Source organism: Ricinus communis, chromosome 5 (genome assembly GCF_019578655.1).
Source record: "Ricinus communis isolate WT05 ecotype wild-type chromosome 5, ASM1957865v1, whole genome shotgun sequence".
NCBI classification, from domain to species: domain Eukaryota; kingdom Viridiplantae; phylum Streptophyta; class Magnoliopsida; order Malpighiales; family Euphorbiaceae; genus Ricinus; species Ricinus communis.
Window position 1 is genome coordinate 13,348,615 of NC_063260.1, and position 14,548 is coordinate 13,363,162.

General features: G+C 31.9%; 3 protein-coding genes across 7 annotated transcripts; 2 read left to right on the plus strand and 1 right to left on the minus strand.

The window, feature by feature from the left end:
- On the plus strand, positions 1 to 3,270 carry LOC8281774 (polygalacturonase At1g48100). Its single transcript, XM_025157770.2, has 7 exons — positions 1 to 830; positions 1,410 to 1,541; positions 1,702 to 1,872; positions 1,996 to 2,040; positions 2,147 to 2,354; positions 2,508 to 2,698; positions 2,778 to 3,270. Exons 1-7 carry the CDS (start codon positions 540 to 542, stop codon positions 3,147 to 3,149), a joined length of 1,410 nt encoding a protein of 469 aa, XP_025013538.1. The 5' UTR covers positions 1 to 539; the 3' UTR covers positions 3,150 to 3,270.
- Positions 3,271 to 3,387: 117 nt separating this feature from the next.
- Positions 3,388 to 7,335, minus strand: LOC8281775 (peptide deformylase 1B, chloroplastic/mitochondrial). Of its 4 annotated transcripts, XR_001535372.3 has the most exons (8): positions 6,985 to 7,334; positions 6,762 to 6,900; positions 5,905 to 6,097; positions 5,455 to 5,565; positions 4,794 to 4,856; positions 3,917 to 4,049; positions 3,660 to 3,818; positions 3,388 to 3,515 (listed from the first exon to the last, which is right to left on the minus strand). XR_001535372.3 is itself a non-coding variant. In XM_015720665.3 (7 exons), the coding sequence occupies exons 1-6, from the start codon at positions 7,244 to 7,246 to the stop codon at positions 3,948 to 3,950; spliced, it is 870 nt and encodes a 289-aa protein (XP_015576151.1). In that variant the 5' UTR covers positions 7,247 to 7,335; the 3' UTR covers positions 3,388 to 3,813; positions 3,917 to 3,947. The 4 variants fall into 4 exon arrangements, 3 of the variants coding, with proteins under 3 accessions (XP_015576151.1, XP_015576150.1, XP_002521451.1); XM_015720665.3 differs by having other exon boundaries at positions 3,388 to 3,813; positions 6,985 to 7,335; XM_015720664.3 differs by having other exon boundaries at positions 3,388 to 3,818.
- A 2,432-nt stretch (positions 7,336 to 9,767) lies between these two features.
- Positions 9,768 to 13,899, plus strand: LOC8281776 (ADP-ribosylation factor). 2 transcript variants are annotated; one of them, XM_015720719.3, is made up of 7 exons: positions 9,768 to 9,927; positions 10,044 to 10,201; positions 10,510 to 10,580; positions 11,389 to 11,508; positions 12,869 to 12,987; positions 13,426 to 13,507; positions 13,679 to 13,899. In XM_015720719.3, the coding sequence occupies exons 2-7, from the start codon at positions 10,054 to 10,056 to the stop codon at positions 13,682 to 13,684; spliced, it is 546 nt and encodes a 181-aa protein (XP_015576205.1). In that variant the 5' UTR covers positions 9,768 to 9,927; positions 10,044 to 10,053; the 3' UTR covers positions 13,685 to 13,899. The 2 variants fall into 2 exon arrangements, with proteins under 2 accessions (XP_015576205.1, XP_002521452.1); XM_002521406.4 differs by having other exon boundaries at positions 9,786 to 9,927; positions 10,047 to 10,201.
- Positions 13,900 to 14,548: the final 649 nt, after the last annotated feature.

Consider the following 14,548-nt stretch of genomic DNA (forward strand, 5'->3'; position numbering starts at 1 on the left):
GTACTATAGTCATTTATATGTGTGAGATGGTCCCAATAAGGACTGTTCGGTTATTAAGAAAATTAGATCCATTGAGCAATAACCCTCAACAAGGACACACTTATTTTACTCGGGCCGCAAATGAATGAAATAGTGTTAACTAATTGACAATAGAAGGTTGAAATCGGACACTTCCCAGTTAATATTTGGTTGAAATTGTAAATATATATATTTTGTATAAAAAAAAAAAAAAGAAAGTCTCCAGCTAATTAAATCAATCCTGAGAGAAGATGTAAGAAAGAATAAGTCCAAATCATATAACTGTTCGTCATATGTCTGCATAGTATAATTTTGATGGTCAAATAATATAGTACCACCACAGACCAATTTTCGTGCATTATACAAAGTCCATCTTCAGGCATAATAATACCATGTCATGACCTTGTCCTGCTTTCTCCCTATAAATACTACTCCAACTTTGTACATTTATCAATAGAAGCCCCAAGAATCTCTTCATTAGCCATCTAATATTTAGCTGAAAGAAAAGAGCCATCTTCCCCATGATCAAAATGGGCTGCTTCACTCTTGAAAAACTTTCACTAATCATTATCCTCATCGCCTTGTTTCTTTTGTCAGCGAAATTTGAAACTTGTTACGCAAGAGAAGGGAAATACTGGAGGCAAAGCAGAGATGTACTGATGATGAATAAAGAAAAAGCTCACGATGGCCGCAGCTTGTCAATGGTAATGGATTCTAATTACACTTGGTCTGATGAAAAAGGACAAAGCCTTGCCACCTTTAATGTACTTGACTATGGTGCTAAAGGTGACGGGCGCACTGATGATACCAAGGTGATTATTTCTTGAAGCTTTTTCATATGCTTAGTTTTCCTATAAGTTGCATTGAAAGAATCTGCTGTACGCTTAATATCTTAGATTCTCTGTCATTAGTTTTGAGGTGTCGAGTTTGATGAGTCTTCAGAAGGCCAATTAATTTAATTAGGAAACATGTTTCGTGTACTTCCATACATGGAAAATGCCAGTCACTATAGCCAATTTGTTAGCAGCACCTGTTGTGAACGTGAGCAGCAGTCAGTCAGTGACGTCAAATATTTCACAAATCATATTTTACGTATTAGATATATACACCGCAATAATATATATAATATTGACAGATACATAATTATGTAACCATCATTCTAGTATATAAATAAAAATATATATTTAAACCGGATAAAATTATTTTTAATAATTTAAGATGTAGACTAGCGCTAAAAGTTATCGAGGGACCAAAACTATTGCTTTATCCATGAGGCACTTAAGCCTAGACAGTAATAGTGGAAGGATATGTAATTATTTACATTATTAATATTGATATTTATTGCAATTCTTTCCTCAAAAAATAAACTACTATGAGCTAATGTGATCCAGGCATTTGAAGCTGCATGGATAGCTGCTTGTAAAGTAGAGGCATCGACGATAGTGGTACCATCCGGGTCTATGTTCCTTGTGCATCCAATATCTTTTTCAGGTCCTGCTTGTGCAGAAAATATTGTATTTCAGGTTAATTTCGATGAACGACTTATCTTATGACCGCCCATCTTTTTTAAAATAAATTGCCAAAAGAAGACAAAAAATCGTATTACTTTAGACTTGGGAATAAGATTTTGTTTTGCATGCTTTGATATTTTTGTCAGAAATAATTTTACCAAATGCGATGCAGTTGGATGGCAAGATCATAGCTCCTACTAGTGCTACTGCTTGGGGATCAGGGCTTTTACAGTGGATTGAATTTACAAAACTAAAAGGTATTACAATCAAAGGAAAAGGAATCATTGATGGACAGGGTTCAGTCTGGTGGAATGACCTGCCCGCATATAGTCCACACTCGGAGGTAAATTAATAAATCCGACAACTCCACTGCTCAGTGCTCATCTTCAATCCTTTTTTATTTCATTCTCGTTACTGCTTGAAATTCCTCCAAGACTAACCCTCTCTTGCAAATGATATTTATCAGGTAGCTGGTGAGCTCAATGCCAAAATGCCAGGCACCAAACCGACAGTAAGTACTTTCTCATTATAAGGCCTCCTTTTAAAGTCTATTAGTGGTGTTGAGATTAATAATTTCTCTTATTTGTGGTGTTTCTCGTGATCTACGTACTACGCAGGCTCTGAGATTTTATGGAAGTACTGATGTGACGGTAACCGGCATAACAATTCAAAACAGCCCTCAAACCCACCTCAAATTTGATGACTGCACAGGCGTTCAGGTTTCAGAATTCACTGCTGCATCACCTGAGAACAGCCCAAACACCGACGGAATTCACCTGCAGAACTCTAGAGATGTGGTCATTTACAGCAGCGATCTTTCTTGTGGTAATTCTCCAAAAATCAAACTAGCTTACTTATACATAAGGAGTATAGTCTTTACAAGAAGCAATCCCCATTATGCTAAGCTTCCCTAGGATATTTCTACTGAAAGGAACATAAGGAACTCATTAAATGATTATATCCTGTTGCTTTCTGCAGGGGATGATTGTGTATCTATTCAGACTGGATGCTCAAATGTCTATATACATAATGTAAATTGTGGACCTGGACATGGCATTAGCATTGGAGGACTGGGAAAAGATAACACCAAGGCCTGCGTTTCAAACGTTACTGTCCGGGATGTTCAGATGCAGAACACATTAACTGGTGTCCGAATAAAGACCTGGCAGGCATGAATACTAGTAACTACCTGATCCTTCTTCTTAAAGATTCAAACTATCTAATAGTCTTTTGGTTAGCAAACTGCAGGGTGGCTCTGGCTCAGTACAAGGAGTAACATTCTCAAACATTCAAGTTTCTGGAGTTGAAACTCCAATTATGATCGATCAATTCTACTGTGATGGAAGCAAGTGCCGAAATGAATCTTCAGCTGTCGCTGTTTCTGGCATAAACTATATGAACATAAAAGGCACATACACAAGAAACCCTCTACATCTAGCATGCAGTGATAACTCGCCTTGCACTGGTGTCTCCCTGGAAACTATAGAGCTAAAATCAGTTGGTGAAAACAGCCAACCTTTCTGCTGGAACACATATGGAGAATTGAGAAGTGCAACTGTCCCTCCAGTCAACTGTTTGCAAACTGGAAAATCAAGGAAGCCATATATTGTCAATTGCTGAGCCTTCACATAGGTAGCCAACGACAAATACGTGCAGTCCTCAGGAGAAGAACTACTTTCTAGACATGTAACAAGTGCTCAATTTCAATTCCAGTAGAATATATACAACAATGTTTAGTGTTTTTCATTTTACCTGAATATAATTAAATACATACTTATGGGTTTAATGTACTCACTGAATCGGTCTTAATCACAAAAAGTCATTGCATAAAAATAAAAATTGAAGCATGAGCAAGAGATACAAAATAATAACTTCAGAAGTGTATTTAAGGAACTGAGATTGTCTCCAGACAACTTATGCTGAATTTAATTGCCAAATAAACCAATCTTCATACACCAACACTTAAAGCTCCACATTTCTGCAACCCTGAACAAGTGTCATGACATCAGGAACCAGAAATAGGGTAGAAAAACAGAAATTATTTTTCAGCACATGTTTATGCAATGATAATGGAAGATATCTTATCTCTACAAACAAAACATTCTATTAAATATCCATGTTTATACACACATTTCTTAAGTTTCTATTGTCAATAATCGCCAAAGCAAGCATCCAAATCCAGTGCAACAGCTGCCTTGAAATACATGTTCATATGTTCAACCCGAAACTTTAGCTCAGCAAATTCGAAGAAGCACATTATATGCAGCACTGCCCTAACTTTCATCTGTTCTGCAAATAATGCATCAAAATTTCATAAAAAGAGGCCAATTAGTAAAAGAATGAATCAATGAGAAACCAAGAAAATCAATTATTCCATAATTTGGTACCTGATGCATCTGAAGAAGCCAATGTCTGCAATCATGACTTTCCAAAACCAGCAGCAGCCTTCTTTGTTTTGCGCGTTTCAATCTTTTCAGGGCTTGCATATCCAGTCTTATCCTCGAATTTCTTTTCCAAAGCCTGCCATCACCAATAAGCAATAGTCTACCCAGTCCTTAAAAGAGCCAGTAAGAACCCAGTATGCAATTCTTCAACATAAAATAATGACAAACCAAATGTATCATGAAACAAAAAGGAAAAATCATCATAACACATTTTATTTGCATAATGTCAAAATAGGAAAAAAAATCCAATTGTATTTTCACTTGAATAGAGAAATGCTTTGTCTTGCTGCAGCAGATACAAACATTAACTATCTAGGCTCAAACAATGAGCAACTGATGGCATGAACCACTTGCAGTGCAAATCTCATAATTCAAAGCACTCATTAACTGCTTCTCCTGAAATCTAATCAATTTCCTAAAACATTCTTATTTCATATCAATGAAGTACAGGATTTTCATGTTGTTCTTTTATATATTTCCATATCCTATGGGATGGACAAACTAATATTAGCCTTTTTAATTCATATCACAGATATTTTAGATTCAACTAAATGGAGAAAGTGAATAACCGAGATGCTCGATTCACCATTATAAATCAGTTTGCAATTGCAGGCAAGATGCTACATTGCAAAGGTCAGTGCTAAAATGGAAATTAGTAGTTTAGGTGGTCACTGTGTGATTGTTATGCTATAGCTGCAGTTTTTTTCCCAGAAACAACTGGGAGGCATGTACAAGCTTTGTTGCACTCTATGGATAGCAAAGAAAAGAACCAACTTCTCTTATAGGATTAGCAGTTATGATCTGTGTCACTTCCACTCACCTGTAGCTGTGCACGAATACTGTCAAGAACTTCATCAGTCATTCTATCAAAGAACAGAATGCCCTGCAAGATCATGAAATACTTTAGCAAAAAGAATTACGCTTGACATCCATACCTAGAGACAATAACACAGATTCCCATCAATTAGAAGCTTGGTTTTGGTATAGACAACAAATACAATATTGCATCCATAGGATATGAAGACTTGATGAACTACACTGCAATCCCTTGAGCTATATAACTGTGTTCCTATGTCAGACATCGTATTTCTTGTAACATGGAATTTGCTTCTCTGGTAGGATTGGAATAAAGTTTTGAATGACAAAGGGCAATGAGAACACTACAGGTGTGAAATCATGATATTTGGAAGTATAACTATAAATTAATGCTGCAAGAAATGTTCTCTACTGAACGAAATAAAATGATCTTGCATTTATACATAATCTCATAGAACGCCAACCATTTAGGTAGCAATCGATCTGAAACCGGTAATATATGCATGCTAGTGTAACCACATTCATTTCACATGCCCCAATTATCAGCATTTAACTAAATTTAAATAAATAAAAAAAAAAAAGATATCAGAATGCAAAACTCGGAAGGTAGCTAATCCTAATATCTAATCTGCAGTTCTGAGTAAGATCTAGAGTTAAGAGATGACCTCCAAATGATCATATTCGTGCTGGAAAACCCGTGCAGGAAGACCGGACAAGTTAACAGTAAACCTTGCACCATTAATGTCCCTTGCGTCAATCTTCACAGATTCTGGTCTCTGCAAGCATAAAATGGGAGACATTATTAATTAATTTGAAGATTATACTGAATCAAAACATGACAATTTAAGACAAAGTAAATTGCATTCAAGACTATTTTTTAAGTATATAAACTGATTAAAAAATAACAAGTATTTTGAAAATAGAAGCTTGAGTAAGAATTCAAATAAGAATACAGCTAGATGATTTCAACAAAAGAAGAAGGGCAAAAGCAAAATTAGAACACAATAATTATCTGGCAGAAAATTCAAACTTTACATTTTTGGCAAGAAATTAGTAATTTTAATGGATAAACTGGAAAAGAAACACTTGAAGAAAAAAATTTGCAATATAAGTACCAGCACATCAGCATAGATCCCAGGAAAAGACAAGCATCCTTCATTAAAAGGAACTATTTTCTTTGAATATTTGTTTAACCTTGGATTAATGAGAACAATTTCCTCTCCCTCACCACGTTCACCAACTGGATTAAACACCATAAGTTGAACATTAATTCCTACTTGTGGTGCTGAGAGTCCGATCCCATCAGTTCTGTTAAAAAGGAAGCCAAAAACCATTTTTCACAACCCGTAAGTGGCAATGATTTTTCTCTAATAATCATCTAACTTCCGACTATGGAACCATTCAATTTTAATGTAACAGTATTTAACGGTAATGTTCATTTCCTAAATAATCAAAAAAATTTCCAACTAAAATATAAATAAAACTCTTCTATTCAACAAACCACAAAGCATAACTAGCCAACCATCAGCAACTCCAACCTTAACTTCCAATTCAGAATGTCTTATAGCAGCTTAATAAATAACAGTCTTGCAATCCAAGAACACTTGCATAGTCTCTGGAAAGTCTAAAACTGCAGAAATTCAAATGAATTAAATTCTATTTAGTCAGGTTTGTAAATATTATAGTCGCTGAATTTAATTCTTTTAGCTCTTTTTAGAAAAAAATAATTTTAAGTCTTGCTTGGAATGAATCACTCATGTCATTTGTTGCATAATTTCAATTTTTAGTTTTTCAAACTGTCTTAATACCATATCTTGCTTTTTTTTCAGTTGACAGTTCTAGAGAACTATAACCTTTCCAAAACACGAGAATTGCCTAAATAGAAATCAAAGGCATTTTTGCAAGAATCCCTAATGATGAATTAAAAAAAGTATATTCTTGTATCAAAACTCGAAAAAGAAAAACCACTTACTTGTACATAACATCAAACATCTCATCAACAAGCTTCTTTAAATTATCATCAAATGTATCTATTCTCTTGTTTTTCCTTCTCAGTATTGGGTCCGGATATTCCACGATTTTTAGCGGCTCCTCGAAACAAAGATCAGCAGCTATTATAGAACAGAGCAAATAAATAAATAAAAATGAAAGTTTAGTTAACACAGCCAATTTAAAGAATTTAAAAAGCCTAGTACTTTTTTTTGAGGTGTGCTTACGTGTAGCTATTTCTTCTTCTTTAAATGAAAAGCTTCGCTTAGCTTGAGCACGAACCGGAATTGAAGGAGGTTTAGCGATGGAAGAGAACCGGGCAGTTGAGGATAATTGGTTGAACCGAAAATTGTTACATGAGAAACCTGTTTGGCGGAAGAGAACTGGAAGCAGAAGAGCTCGTGGCAGTAGTAAAGATGGGTTGCGATGGTGGAGGGAAGCAGCTGCCGCTGCTGCACGAGCCGCCATGGCACCACAATGTATAGCAGAGCTAAGTCTTTCAGCGACGAAATTATCTCACTCTTTCTTTCTTCTCCTTTTATCGTAGAAAATAATGCCATTTTTTTTTTGGTTAAGTTATGATAGTAATAAGAGAATAATATTTATATTCTCAGAAAAAGAGAATAATATTGATAAGAGTTATTATTATTATTATTATCATAATTATTTCTATTGTTTAAGATTAAAAATCATTATTTTTCCATAGCTCTTTTTAAAAAGAAAGATATCGTAGTACAAAAATAAAAATAAAAAATTAAAATAATATTATTTTATCTTACCCCCTCTTATGACCTAATTTTACTCAATTATAAATAACTACAGCTATTATTTTATTTTAAATAAGTAATTGAATTTTAATTTTAGATATTATTATTTTTTAACTTTTTATCCATTACAATATATACTTATAAATAATTGGTAATTTGTTAAATTTTTTAATTTTTTTATAATATAAAAATAATTAATATTTTATAAAAATAACAATTAAGTTCTTACTTTTATAAATTATATTATTTTTGTAAATATTATTACGAAAAATAAATAATCTTATAAAAAATAATTATTTTTATAAAATTTGATAATTTTATAAAATTGACAAATTTATAAAAATATTAGTTTTTTGTATGTAAAGTTTATTACTAAATTACAGAAATAATAATTTTTTTATATTTTTAAAAAAATTATATTAATCTTTTTTTGTAAGTGTCACTGTTCGAGAAAAATAAATAATATTATAAAAAATAATTATTTTTATGAAATTTATTGATCTATGAGAAAATGATAAATTTTATAAGAAAAATACTAATTTTTTATAATCGTAAAATTTATTGCTAAAATATAAAAGGATTGATTTTTTTCATATATTTTTGTGAATTGTATTTTTCTTTTAGTGTTATTACTTGCAAAAAATGATTAATTTTGTGAAATTTAATCATTTATAAAAAATAGTATCTTTTTATAATTGTAAAATTTATTGTAAAATTATAAAAAATGATAATTTTTTATATTTTTTTATAAATTATATTAGTTTTTCATAAATGTTACTATTTGTGAGTAAATAAATGATATTATGAAAATTATTATTTTTATAAAATTTAATAATTTATGAAAATTGAGAAGTTTTTTTAAAAAATATTTTTCATAATTGCTAAATTATAAAAAGTGACTATTTATTTGCCTTTCTTTATAAATTATACTAATTTTTGTAATTTTTGAAAATGTATGAATCTTTAAAACTATGTTATATTATTTTAACATATCTTATTGTAATTAATAACATGTAACAACAAGTAATTAAAATTAAAAAATTTTAATTGTATAAAAATAAATTACTTATCATATAAAATATAATTATTTTATTTTTAAACAGAGTAATTATAAAATTATTCCTTTATTATCTATAGGATGATTGATTTAATATAATATAACACATATTATTATTGTTAAAAATTATTAAATTTAATGCTAATGGAATATAAATTACTCTATTCACAAATAATAAGCAATATAAATTAGGTATCCAGCAATACTGAAAACACTTGGAAAAGCAAAATTTATATAATAGTATTAAAGGAGTAGAAGAAGAAGCCATTATTGTGAACTTCAAATGGCATATAGTTTATTTTTTAAATCAATGCCAAATAATAACAATATAACAAAAAGAAATAAAAGCATAGGATTAAACTGACCAGAAGGTTAATTAGGTGTAGAAATCTTCTTCTTTGAAATTTGTTAACTGCATCTAGAAAAGTATTTCAATTAATTTTTTCATAATATTTGTGAGTAGCTTTTTTCATTCGATCAGATAATTAAATTTTTTGGAAAAAAAATATTCTATTAATAAAAATTAATAAATATATCTTAATATAAAAAATAAAGATAATATTTAAATAATTTTTTTTTTATTTTTAACAATTATCTTTCTAGAAATAGAAATTTTACTTTAATCGAATAGAATTAAACTCATTTTTACCATTATTTATATTAAATTAAATATAAAAATTAGCAAGAAATATAATTGAGTAGTTTAATTCCGAAGTGATGAGATAATAAATGTAAAAATTAACCGTTTGAGAGGAAAGACGGAGGACAAGGATACACCAAGATTACAAAAAATGGTTGTTTTTATTCTATTGATTATATAAGTTTAGGAGAAAAATATATTTGATTTAATTTTTTTATAGATAAAATTTTAACGAAATTAATACTATATGCCATTAAATAATAATTTTATTTTTATATTTTATATTTGTATTTTACTATATATTTAATTTATATAAATCAAGACTAAATTAAAAATATTATTAATAAAAAAGGCTTCCATTTTAAATGATACCATTTTATAAATTAACATTATAAAAGGAAACCGATATTTTTAATTCACTATAATCTATTTAAAAATTTTAATATAAAAGATAAAATTGAGATTTAACATACAAGTTCTTACATACATATAAATCATACATATTTGTATAGCTGACGTATTAATCTACGTGGCGCAATAATCACCACCTTAACACAATAAAAACAACCTCTTCTGGCGTATCATCCCCTTCTTCTTCTCCCTCTCCCTCCCTTTGAAAATCGAGCAATATTCAGAAGAGAGAAAAGGAAGGTGAGAGATTTTTTTACATCCTTCTTCAAATCAGGTAATCGCCTCTCTAGATCCTTTAATTTTGCATTCGATCTATCAATTTCGATATTTTCTATTTTTTTAACGAAAATTATTTCATGTTTTGATATTATTTGATTTATTTGTGTGCAGTAGCCAAAAAATGGGGCTTAGCTTTACAAAACTGTTTAGCCGGCTCTTTGCCAAAAAGGAAATGAGAATTCTGATGGTAGGTCTCGACGCTGCTGGTAAAACTACTATTCTGTACAAGCTCAAGCTTGGTGAAATTGTCACTACTATCCCTACCATCGGTGAGCTTTTATGCTTTGTTAATTCAGTATTTGAGGAATTCACAAATTAATTATCTTTATTTCTCCTCTGGAAAGTCTAAAATCTCAAGATTTCTATTTGAGCCTATTGTAATTTGCGTTTGAATTTAATTCCTGCAAATGGTTTGTTCCAAACAAGGAATTCTTAGTTATATCACACTCTAGGATTTTTCCTTAAATGCGGGCAATCTGGATTTCTTTATATGCACTTCTTTTATCAAAATTGCATCCAATATGATCTTATTTTTTTCATTTGATATTTATAACTAAATTGATTTTCTTCTTTGCAGGATTTAATGTGGAGACCGTGGAATATAAGAACATAAGCTTCACTGTTTGGGATGTTGGTGGTCAAGACAAGGTATGCTCGTCTACCCCTAATACATAATAATAAAAAGGGAAAAAGAAGAAGGCAAAATAAAATAAAAGGACAAAAACCTTTATGCTACTAGGGTACTCGTATGTTAAAATTTTGCATATCCTCGAAATCTATCTGAACACGCCTTTGATTTCCTTCCATGATTACTGAACGTGAGTACTGCTTCTGTACTTCAGTAATGAAATATTCAACTTGAGGGATTGCTTTGTCAATATGTGTGTAGGTTTTCAGGATATTTCTTGATCTTTTCTATTGTTTGTCTGATGATAAACCTTACAATTATATTGGAACTGGTAGTCCCTTGAGAATTTTGTTTTAGTGTTGAAAATGGCATCTTAGTTGGAAGATACTGTGTATACCTCCTTGATTTGGTTAAGCTCTTAATTTAAAGATGATTGAAATTTTCTGCCTGAAAGCTTTTTCTTTATTTCGCCTCGAGTAAAACAGGAAGAGGCATTTTTTTTTCTTAACAATACTATCCAGCATGCATCAAGAGTAGAGATTCTTGAAATTGCCAGAAGTGGTCTTGAATTTAGGTTATACTGATTTAAATTATTAGCATGATATTGTTTGTTTTTGGAGCATTGAGAAAAATTGAAACTCGGATTTAGCATTTTGCAAAAACAAATGAGATTACACTCTTTGGAGAACTGATGGCACGACTTGCACTGGCTTATGAAAGAGCATACTCCATATGTTTTTGGTATTTTTGCTTCACGTTACAATCTTCTATTTACTTGGTTTCTATTGTATCTGAATATGATATATTTATTTTGTTTTACAAGTACAGATCCGCCCTTTGTGGAGGCATTACTTCCAAAACACTCAGGGTCTTATATTTGTGGTGGATAGTAATGACAGGGATCGTGTTGTTGAGGCCAGGGATGAGTTGCATAGAATGTTGAATGAGGTATGATACCATTTCGTATGTCTCCATTTCTGTAACTTTGCACATTATGCTTTTATACATTCAGTTAGAATGGCACATGATATCAACAGTAGATGAGTTTTAACTAATATGCTGATATGGCATCTGCCATTACAGTTATTGTTCATTTTACTCACCGAGTTCCAAGTGGCTTTCATCTCCGCCTTACATTTAACTCACTTGTCTTGATTCCTTTTCAAGTCAAAATTATGATTAGATTCTATATTGTTTTAATTTAAGAAGTGATAATAACTAATGCTTTCTATCTTATTTGTCGATGCATTGCAAAGGTAACTACAGCTTTCCCAAGCATTCTGTTTTTTTGTTGCCTTTTCCCTTGGCCATTTTCCAAAAGATCAATGCTATTGTGAAAGTGGATTTGAACTTTTGTAATGAAAGAGTAGACTTGTTGCTACATCACATGTTGACAAATCCATCTGGGTTGCCACAATAGTTTGACATTTTTGGGCAGCCTCATGTTGATTAAAGCTATCAGGCTACACTTTTTATAGCTTTAAGCATGCCTGGGGAACAGCTCCAAAAGTCTGCAATGAAATGAGAAAAAAGCAAAAACTCATGGTTGAGAGTAAAATCACAAGCAAAATTAGGGAAGCTTGAGGGTGGTAGTTGTTGAGTGAGATTCCAGTTTGATAGATAAAGGGCTAGTGAGTTTAAGCTTTGTTGAGTGAGATTTGCGTTTGATAGATAAAGGACTAGAGAGAGGTTTGCTTTCTTATTTTAAAATATGCTTTAATATTCTTATACCTTGAGTGATAATGTAACTTGCCGCAAATATTCATTGATGATCTTGGCCGGTGGACATATGCTTCAGGCCACATGTTAGTCTTGGTGTGCACTCTTTTTTTCTTTCTCCACTTACCAGTTATTATATAAACGGGGGAATGTTCCATTTGGTGTTGGATTTGGGCGTTGCCACAACTAGAATACATATAGCTACAGTTTATGCTGGTCGATGTGGCTAAAACTATCAGTACAATGTTAATGGTCATGCTAAAGGTCACAGGTAGATATGGATTCTGATGAATGAGCTGAATCCGTTGTAGAAAGGATGAATGAATTTGCTCAAACCAAGACGAGTAATCACAGTATCTCCTTCTCTTTTTCTTTTTTTTTTCCTTACATATATAGATCTATGTGCTACCAAGGTTAATGCTCGAATTTCTTCCATTATACTAGCTTACTTATAGTCTGTCTGCTAATCCTTTGACGTTAAGCTTCTAGAAGCTGTTATATTAACTAATCAGAATTTCATCATACTGGTTAGCGTAAGTATTAATGGAAAGAACTATTCTGGTCTGAGCCCGTTTAATTTTGGTTGTAGGATGAACTGAGGGATGCTGTCTTGCTTGTGTTCGCAAACAAACAAGATCTTCCCAATGCAATGAATGCTGCAGAAATAACTGACAAGCTTGGGCTTAATTCTCTCCGTCAACGCCACTGGTAAATACATTTCTGGATTTACATAGCTAAGTGCTTGTCAGGTTGCCTACTGCATCTACGTAGGGTACAAAGCGGATCATTTTTCATTTCTCAAGTTAATTGACTAGTTTTAACATTTTGATAAATTAGCAATGGTGCAAGTGTGCTTTAATCACATTACATTTTTGGTTTATTCTGTATATCCGTTTCTGTTTTGTTTTCCCAAGATGCACATGCACCTCTTATTTGTTTTGCTTGGTAGAAAAATTTACAGCGTCTCTCTTTGCTAAATTTGGAGGTTTGGCAAATTCCAGAAACTGGAATTGGCTAAATAGCAATTTTGAATGACATATTTGTGAAGTTTATGTGAAGAGTCTATTGTGATTACTAAATATTATTAACAATGGAGAAGAACTATGGGCTTGGAACTTATGTTGATATCTTGGTGGTTGAAATCAGGTACATTCAGAGCACATGTGCAACATCTGGAGAGGGTCTCTATGAGGGGCTGGAATGGCTGTCGAACAACATTGCTAGCAAGGTAAGTAATGTGAAACGCCCCAAGTTTTGTTAAGAATAATGTTGTGAAGTTGTTGGAAGTTATAATAGTGGATGAAAAGAATAAAACTAGGTGATAATTTTTAGCTTGAATGCTGAATTTATTTTCGTCCTATGTGGTGACCGCCTTTTTTCTTTTTTCTCATTTCTACAGGCTTGAAAAATAAACTCTTCTTAAGGAATTTTGGTCGTTGTCTAGACTTGTAATACTTGCAATTCTGGGAAGCCTGGTTCATCTTTTGTTCAGAGATTGGCGTTGTAATAGCAGAATGTTGGTTTAGATTTGCTTATATTCTATATGGGTTTGTGCAATTTGTCTGAGCTACTACTTATAAACAGATTTAATATTATATATCATGGCTTATTTGAGGATTATTTTAGGTATTAGTCATTAGACTGAGTGTTTCCTCGAATGGTTCACATGTACGTCTGGTTACGGGCTTCATTTCATTGATTATTTTTCTTACAGTATGGATGAAGGTTGATGCGAGGGAAACAAATAGATAGATAGAGAATTAGTTTAAGTCCTATTTAGTTAATCAAATTTTTTAAGAGTGGGCTTTTTCTTATGGTTGGCTCTGGCGCAAACCCTTTAATTTTTCAGTTCCTACTGTAAAGAAAAATTTTCTTTGAATTTTAACTGAAAACTCTTTTATTCTTTTTCTTTTTTGAAAGTGAAAATAGAAATAAGAGAGAATGGAGAGTCAATTTTTAAAGAGATTTATTTTTCTTTTACTATATTTATAAACTCGTTAGGATTGGTTGCGGGTCCAGTAGTTTAGCTGGTGAAGAAGGAATTTTCCTAAAATTAATTGATAATCATTGGAAGGCAAGAAATAGTCTGATTTTGTGGAACGAGTGGAGTACTGAATCTTTATAGGTAATAAAGTAAAGAAATTCATGGGTTTAATTTAGTTTTGTTGGAGGCTTCTCAGTCTAAGCATACTCCATCAGTTCAGTTAGCATTCCTCTATCACATCCGGATTGGATGAATGCAGGTAGCAGGCCTCAGCGTTGGATGCCA

Coding starts and splice junctions, on each gene's coding strand:
- LOC8281774 (XM_025157770.2), top strand. CDS start 540: ATGATCAAAATGGGCTGCTTCACTCTTGAAAAACTTTCACTAATCATT. Junction 1,873..1,995: donor CATATAGTCCACACTCGGAG/GTAAATTAATAA, acceptor GATATTTATCAG/GTAGCTGGTGAGCTCAATGC. Junction 2,041..2,146: donor TGCCAGGCACCAAACCGACA/GTAAGTACTTTC, acceptor CGTACTACGCAG/GCTCTGAGATTTTATGGAAG.
- LOC8281775 (XM_015720665.3), bottom strand. CDS start 7,246: ATGGCGGCTCGTGCAGCAGCGGCAGCTGCTTCCCTCCACCATCGCAAC. Junction 6,901..6,984: donor TAAGCACACCTCAAAAAAAA/GTACTAGGCTTT, acceptor GTTCTATAATAG/CTGCTGATCTTTGTTTCGAG. Junction 4,857..5,454: donor ACGAATATGATCATTTGGAG/GTCATCTCTTAA, acceptor ATGATCTTGCAG/GGCATTCTGTTCTTTGATAG.
- LOC8281776 (XM_015720719.3), top strand. CDS start 10,054: ATGGGGCTTAGCTTTACAAAACTGTTTAGCCGGCTCTTTGCCAAAAAG. Junction 11,509..12,868: donor TGCATAGAATGTTGAATGAG/GTATGATACCAT, acceptor TTTTGGTTGTAG/GATGAACTGAGGGATGCTGT. Junction 12,988..13,425: donor TCTCTCCGTCAACGCCACTG/GTAAATACATTT, acceptor GGTTGAAATCAG/GTACATTCAGAGCACATGTG.